Source organism: Oncorhynchus clarkii, chromosome 3, assembly GCF_045791955.1.
Source record: "Oncorhynchus clarkii lewisi isolate Uvic-CL-2024 chromosome 3, UVic_Ocla_1.0, whole genome shotgun sequence".
NCBI lineage: Eukaryota > Metazoa > Chordata > Actinopteri > Salmoniformes > Salmonidae > Oncorhynchus > Oncorhynchus clarkii.
The window spans coordinates 50,639,970-50,648,509 of NC_092149.1; the positions used below are offsets into that span (position 1 = coordinate 50,639,970).

Sequence of the window (8,540 nt, forward strand, 5' to 3'; positions counted from 1 at the left end):
AAAAAACCAAAAAAACCAAACACCTTTTGTAACTAAATTGCAATGTCTGTGCGCCAAGTATAGGAGAAAAGGTGTCGATTCTCACGTTCATGCAGAAATGTTTCATTTCACAGATCTCTCCATTTAGAAACAGTAGAACAGTTTCTTAATGTAGTTTATTTAAAGTTTCTCATGCATTAGTGTGGTTCCTAAAATGTACACCATTCTAACCCTTATACTCCATGTTATGATACAAAACAACATTTTTAACACTGAAAAGATAGCCAAATGTGAAGTGCTTTAGTTACTCATGAATATACCAACAGTCTATGCCACAATGATATCAGTTGGGGGATGTGAAGAACTTATTTTTGCCCGGGTCAGTCTTTGCCCTGTTACTGAAAAAAAAAAAAAAAACAACCCACAAGTGACAAGATTGTCACAAGAAACAATGAAGAGCTAGCACATCATTGTCATACCATCCACAATAGTTAAGCAATTTACAAAAATGTTTTAATTTAAGAAGAAAAAAATCAAGTGGTCTTACGTATTGTTGAAGGCATTCTTCATTCTGCCCTTAAGAGAACCACTGGTAGGAGTCTTGGGGTATTTACTCAGCTCAGGGGAAGTCAGCGGTTTAAACAGACGATCTGAAGAGGTGGTACATGCATGTTAGAGGCACCATGATGATTTAGCATTTGTCATAGTCCAGCATCATGTACACAAGTAACGCCAGTGACATTTGGGTGAGGGCTGTTGAGTCCCCATTGATGGGGGAAAATGTAATAGCACAGCAGCTTAGTGTTGCTGGCAAGTTGTGAGTTTACCTCTGTCTGTACTGTGGCTCTCGCTATTGATGTTGGCGTCGACAACTGATGATATAACTTGGTCCCTCGCCACCATGATGAGGCGTTTCCAGTACTCAGCAGGGAACGACAGCATTCTGCCTATGACCTTAGAGATTAAATCAACAAACCAGTTTCAAATACAGAGGCATCACGCAGAATTCAAATTGTATTACCATCTCTATGGGTGACATTAACAGTGCAAGTGTTTCAGCACCGAATCACTGGAAATACTGTGGCACTTAAAATATATATATTTTTTAAACCTTCAGGAACACTGCTAAATACTGGAGTAGTTATATCAATTGCATTACATTCATGCACAAGACAGTGCCCACCATTGGCTGAATGTTTGTGTCCCTCATAATGGTCATTGGGGAGGGCTCTGCCATTCCATGTCCAACAATGGTTGGTCCAAACACTCTGGACAAATTGTTCTTGTCCATCTGACAGAGGGGGCTCTGCATGACTCTACAGTGAAAGGGAAGGCAGTGTGCAGTTTTTATTAAGACAAAACTCTTATTGAATATAGACTTCCTGTTTACTCATGCAATAAACTGCAGCCGAGTGGTCCAATTTTGCTTAACTACAATTATCGTGACGACTTATGGAACTCGACATTTATGGAACTGCAAGTTGAGAAAAATGGGTCAACATCACATCAGTGCCCGATCATGGAGAGAAACCCAATAAAATCACTAAAGCCAGAGGTATCCCATCACCCGTAGGTGTTACCTCTGCAGATGAAGCATGAGGAAAGCCAGTGTCTCTCTGTTGGGCTTAGGCAGATCCCCTATGGCTCGGTACATTATTGCTGCGCTGTCGTCATCATCTGGAATCTCTGTAATTGACACACATCCCATCAGCGAGGCCCTTGGGACACCGTAAGATAAAGGTAACAATGCCGAGAGATACAGTACACCTCAAATCTATAACCCCTCGGCGGATTGTAATCTTTCAGCTGATTTGCTCACTTCATTATGACCGAGAAGGCCTCGAGAGTGTGGAAATTAGAGTTCTCTGTAGCATATATCTATTATTGGCTGCCAAGGAAATTAGACAAAAGCAACCCTGAGCTCCCTCAGACGTCAACGCAATTGACAAAAGAGAGGTGCTATGTCCTAAAGTCAAATCGGCTTTTCTAAGAGGCAGCGAGAGACTGATTTAGATTGGATAATTCCCGGCACGGTGCAAATTACCACTTACCCTTCACTCAAGATCATATACAAGATTGAAGCGAATATGCTGAAAGTAGACAAACTGGGCTGGGAGAAATATTGAGCGTTGATTGTTTTACAGTCATCAGGGAGTTGGTCAGGAATCACAACGAAATAACCATCTGCCCTAAATGGATGAACTTAAGTAAACACATTCCATCTCTCCAGCACTTTATACCTAAAGCTTTCCAAGGCGATATTGAGATCATTAAAAGTCCATCCATGAGTTACTGCCAAATGCATTCTATCAAGCATTCCATTTATGTAGATTACATAGCGCAGATACTCTAGCGCGGCTTAAAACCAGAGGCTAAATCGCAAAGTCTTGAGTTCAACACTCAGATCCTGTTTTTAAGTTCTGGGTCCATACGTGTTCAGAGAAAACTTCTCTTTTCAAGTTACGGGGAAGTCTATGGGCCAAAATGTCACTTCTGAAATTTGAAAGATGCCAACACCTGCAAAAATCATGATTTATACAAAGCACCGGAACTAATGCATCCCGTTGTGTCACGACAGCTCTACGGTACCATTTATGTAGTCTGAAAACTCTATTGCGGACAGACTACTACTGTATTGGTTCTGCACAGTGGTTATAACCTAGTGCACTTCGGTGTTAATAATCCAATACAATTGTAATCACAGCTGCTCAACAGGCAATTAAGACCACCTCAAGAGAGGATGACTATTGTATACCCTCCACTTGAGAAACTATGGCTGCATTTAGACAGGCAACCCAATTCTGATCTTTTTTCCACTAACTGGTCTTTTGACCAATCATGTCAGCTCTTCACATCAACTCTTTCAGAGCTCATCACGCGATTGGTCAAAATGTGAGGGGAAGAAAAAAAAAATCAGAATTTGTCTGTCTGTAGACGCAGCCCAAGTGTCCCTTCCATTTGGTGGTGTGACATCTTCGTGACAGTGGAGGAGTCCCAAATGGCACCCTATATAGTGCACTGCTGTAATACTGTTGACCAGGGAACACATACCACAGGCCTCCATGAAGGTTCTATGCAGCCTGAAGGTGATGAGAGGCTCCTTCAGTTTCCTCAGGAAGTCCTTGAGAAGTCCACAGACAACGTGGATCTCATCCACTCTACTGAGCATGAGCGGCCTTTTCCCATTAATGTATCTCTCCCTCAGCGCCTTCACCATACGCTCACCCCCAGGAACACGGTAGATGCCTTTCTGAAACAGAGCGAGGAGGAAGTCAAACTTATATATGTTGATAACTAGGCAAATATAAAACATCTGATTGGAAAGTATTCCAGATTGAGAATAACATACCTCCTCCAATCCCCTTTTCTCAATTTCATTCACACACTGAACAATAATCTGAGGGATCCTAGGCTGGGTAGGTGGGGCAAAGCTCTCTAACGTGTCCTGCAAGTGAATGTAAATATATAATATATATCTATCTCAAACAGAACAAAGCAAGGTTGGAACCTTAAGGAATATTGAGTTGAGGTACCTCAGCTCCATGAGCTCCACATGAAGCAGAGCAGCTTTCTAGGCACTTCGGTTTACATTCGGGATGAGCTACCACACGGCAGTCCCTGCACTTCACAGCCATCTTCCCAAACCGGATCCTCTTCCCACATGGAACACACGTTTCTGGACGAATCACCTGAAAAGGGCCCAGATGGCTAGAAGTTGCATTCACATTCTAAATAGTACTAACAATTCCTATTCAAGAGTCCATATGTTGTTTAACATGAGACGGGAATCCATGAAACCGTTCTTACCGTTTTAGACAGGAAGTAGTGTCTCAAAGTTTTGCTAACAGTGGGAGTGAACACCTGGTTAAATCTAGGCTCTGTGGTGGACTCCATTTCTGTCATGGTGTCCGGCTCCACGGTAGTATCATGATCAACAGCGGTTTCATCATTGGGAGTCCACACGGACGTTTGCTCTGAAGAACAGAAATGTTGACAATTTATTTGAATGGGAATTGGGAAACGTCGCTTGAGCCACAGCGACCATGGAGTAAATCTCCCTTACCGCCAACAGATGAAATCTGGTGCTCCTTCCGGTAAGTCCTGGGTAGTTTCTCAGGTGTTTCCTGGGTGATGTCGATCACCATGTGAATTTGACCTCCGCTCTCTGGGGTTGTGACGGACGCGGTCACAATCGTAGTCTCAACTTCCTGAATAAGAGTGCGAAAATTTGCCATTGTCACAATTCGTATTTCATCAACTAATCTGATCATGCCATGCTAACGGAGTTAGTCAGTGCTGAATTGTCTTTGTTCACAGAGTGAAGTGGTCTCTAAAGCGCATGTGGGAGGAGAAGGAATGTGACCGAGGTAGACAAAGACTACATCCCAAATGTCACTATTTCTTATATACTGAAGTAGTACACCATAGAAAATAGGGTGACATTTCCACCTGTGCACTGAAAGGATGACACCGAGCAGAGGGCCTGGAGACTGACGAATGAGCCACCTAATAGCAAGTGACAACCCACTGGGCACAGACGTCAGTCCAACACCTAGTTGACCGAGTTGTCAACTAGCGCGAATGCAACAAACAAAATGTCACCATGTCATTGGATTTAAGTTAAAAATATGAAATTCCTTTGCGGTGACCAATTCAAATCCAATCAGTTTTCCATGTGAATTCAGTCACAGATATCTGGTTGAAATGACATGGAAACAACGTTGATTCAAACAGTTCTTGCCGAGTGGGTAGGTCCAGGGACCCAATGGCCAGGAACACAGATGATTCCGCAGATTAAACATTAGTCGTTCCTGGTTAGACGTCTTAACTGTATTCTAAAACCATCCTGGGTGCAAATGAACAATTCTCTGTTAATCCAGCAAGGTTCTTTCTATCCCACAAAATGTTCAATGATTTATTTTCAAAAAGACACAAGCTCTAATGACCTGCTAATAAAATGAATGTATACGTTTGAACTAAAAAAAAAACCTTTTCATATTTTTGTGCTTAGGGCTTAAGATAGACTGGCTGAACCAAGTCACTGTCTCCCTGGTGAAAAGGCCTTAGTTCCACTCCAGCTGATTCAAATAACTTTCAGAAAAACTAGACTGCCATTGCATTGTGAAGCCAAATACGTTTTAGCAGATGATTGTGTAAAACCAGAGGGCATCCACTTTTAAACAAAGGAATAAGCATCAATTTGCAACATGAACAATTCAGAGTCCATTTTGTGTGGTTGAAACTGAAACCCCAGTGAATTTCTTATTATGAAAGTTAACCTCCACATTGTAGCCTAAGGTTGATGAAAAGAATGTTTGGTCAAAAATCACTCATATTTAGCCTTTGCTTACCTTTTCCATTGGTCTTTTTTCAAGGAGATCGTCTGAACGGCCACCTACTCTTCCCCTCTTTGCTGCGTGCGCACCGACAGTCGGTCCCATGGAGGAGCGCTGGTAATGCCCAAAAGTACAGAACATAGGTCAAAGCACCATCGTAATCATAGCTTCAACCTCAGAGGTCCACACTTACCCTTTTTTCCCTTGCTCTCGACTTAAGTGGTTTCACGGCTGTCACATCCAGGTCCTGTTCATATTGAAAACAAAATATTCACGGCAAAAGGTGACACATGGACAAGTCACATCCAGCTTTGACATTTAATTATGTGGATGTTCAGTCATAAATACCAAAAAAAAACATTTAAAAAAATAAAATAAAAAACACCTACCATGTCATCATCAGTTCTATCGTAACTAATATCAGAGTGAGACAGGAATGAAGACTCATCGATGACAGATAATCTAATGAGAGCAGAAGAAACAAAATAAAAACACAAAAAAACTACGGAAATGTGAAGTCATCTAAAAAGTAACGGCTGTACGTGCGATACCGTTTGCTCTTGTGCTGGGTGACGTTGGCTCCCCTGTGGTTAAAGTTGGCCAGCAGAGATCTCTGCTCGTCATTCAGACACGCATTGGACTTGCTGTCGTGGACCAGTATGTCACACATCAGTTGCATCTGCCGCTGCTGCGTAGGAATACAATATGACAGTTAAAAGGGAGGACATGTCCGGTCTTCATTACATACGTTACAAATCAAGCCATGCGTTCATTTATGAATGAAGTGCATCACTGATAAGTTCACAAGTGTTACGCAAGATATAATGGTGCTACTACATTTTCCATGAATTGGACACCGACCATGACATTGTGAAAGTCAAGGACTTCGAACAGTGTAAATCACGAGTTCCAATAGGACAGTGCAACAAGGTTAAAAGGAGCCATACCAGGTACTGAAAGTCTGCCTCAGCCTTGTAGCGCTTCTTGATCTCCACATCGACCTGGTTGCGACAGTGTTTTAGTTTGACCTCCAGGGCAGCCTGGGCTATGTCGGACTTCAACAGTAGCGCCTTGTGCCTCTTCAGCTCCAGCTCTGCATGTAACCATTTCTTCCTTGTGGCATCATAGTTATTTACTACCTCAATAAACTCTGGCAGAAAGAGAAGACGAAAGCGACGAGGCTTAGGTCAGATACCAATTTGAACGCCATGGGCAGCAATAATTGCCTGTTCCGTGTGTATATAAAACGCCATAACAAAAAGGATACACCATAACAATAAATGAGTACATGCAAAGTTTGGCCATGACATCTCACTACAAAAAAAAATCACACATGAACATGTCTTTTAGTGGAATACACCTTGAAAATGTTCTCAAGTCACATGTCTGAGACTATACTGTAATGTACCATTCAACATTGTCTGTTCACATTTTAGGAGCCGTAACACTTCCTGAACTGAAAACCCCCCAAAATAACACGTACACACAAAAAAATGGATTTGACTGGACATTCACTTATATAAGTCCCAGGTAAGCCCATGGAATGTAAACATCTGAAAAGGAATATGGTATTGCAGAATGGACTTCTAAGTCTGTGAAACAGACACTCTGGCCAAAACCAAAATGTATAGTGTAGAGCCAGAAAGAAAGTTCACAACGGCTATTCAGATTGCATTCTTACCAAGTTCAGTGTTGTTCATTGCATTTTCCTCCACAGCAATCCGTTGAAGGCACAGAGAGAGAAGCTCCCTGATAAAGGCTTCGCCCATTTTACTGATGAATAGAATAGTTTGCATCTAAATACATTGAGACTAAATTCAGAGACGCATAGAGCAATGGCCTAAAAATCGAAAACTATCAATAGGCCTACACTACAGCTCCTCCTTACCTTTCAGGTAGGACGCAGGGTGTCAAATGAACATGCTTTCGAGGAGCCAAATAAAAGCCCATACTTATCACTGGGATAATCCAAACTGCACCGAAACAGGTAGGCTATTTCATGGATTTAAATGAATAAATCAATCAATAATCAATACGTATCACTAGTTTCAAAATCAATAGCCAATAAATACATTACGACAATTTGGGATATAATATCACATTAACATTTGAGAACTAATATAGGAATACACACCTAAACATAGAACATTTTAATTACAAAGCGCGCGCACCTGCTGCAGGATATGTGGACGTGACCACCCAGCTAGATTCCGTTGCCTGTCCAACAAACAGCTGTGGTGTTTAGTAGACCTGGCCTACAGGTCGGCAATATAATGTAACTTCTTAACAATGTTATTTGATGTTAACATTTTAGCCTACACGCTAGTAACATCACAAACATTTACAAAAACTGTCGGCGCTGAACCAGTAGGTCTATCTGGGCATAGGAGGCAACGATGAATGACGAGTCTCCTGTCTAGCCCAGTTAGCTACCATTCATTTCCTCATTATACTGTAGTGATGTCAAGGGCATAACTTTGTTTTGGATATTGGGGGGTATGGGTCAATGTGTTCCAGTGTCAAAAGGCAAAATACATCCAAAAATGTCCTGATAATTTGGTCAATATACCCCAATCACCATTTATTTTATTACCATGCCAAAGTGCAATTTTAACCTTCCCAAATTAAAATACTTCATTTATTTTTGTTTGATATGCCAACATGGGTCTACTGTAGGACCTACAGTAGGTCATTCACAGTGATTTTAAAGGCTAATAAGAGTATTACTAAAATAGATAAACGGGGCTGTCAACTAAGCCAGAAATTCACCTAAAAAGGCCAACATTGTAATAATATTCAAGTCTATTTCGCATAAATGTACAGGTAACTGACAAAATAAAGGGAACACTTGTGTAAATGAGGTATACAAAGTATATTGAAAGCAGGTACTTCCACACAGGTGTGGTTCCTGAGTTAATTAAGCAATTAACATCCCATAATGCTTAGGGTTTTGTACATGTAGGATATAAAAATGCCAGGTTGCCCATTATTTTTTTCTACCATGGCAAAAGAAGAGAGCTCAGGGGTCTCAAAGGAGCATAGGGTGTTTAAAGGGCGTGCATGCGTACATCTCAGTCACCAGATCTCAACCCAATTGAACACTTATGGGAGATTCTGGAGCAGGGCCTGAGACAACCACCATCAACAAAACACCAAATTATGGAATTTCTCCAATAGAGTCCCGGACACAAATTGAAGCTGTTCTGGTGGCTCACTGAAGCTGTT

General features: G+C 41.5%; 1 protein-coding gene across 1 annotated transcript; it reads right to left on the reverse strand.

Moving 5' to 3' along the window:
- Positions 1-322: 322 nt before the first annotated feature.
- On the reverse strand, positions 323-7,084 carry LOC139406004 (rac GTPase-activating protein 1). The gene is made up of 16 exons (XM_071148466.1): positions 6,997-7,084; positions 6,263-6,465; positions 5,867-6,003; positions 5,705-5,777; positions 5,509-5,562; positions 5,331-5,429; positions 4,043-4,187; positions 3,787-3,953; positions 3,513-3,668; positions 3,329-3,424; positions 3,031-3,229; positions 1,560-1,665; positions 1,163-1,295; positions 807-933; positions 527-629; positions 323-377 (listed from the first exon to the last, which is right to left on the reverse strand). The coding sequence occupies exons 1-16, from the start codon at positions 7,082-7,084 to the stop codon at positions 323-325; spliced, it is 1,941 nt and encodes a 646-aa protein (XP_071004567.1).
- Between the last annotated feature and the right edge of the window lie 1,456 nt (positions 7,085-8,540).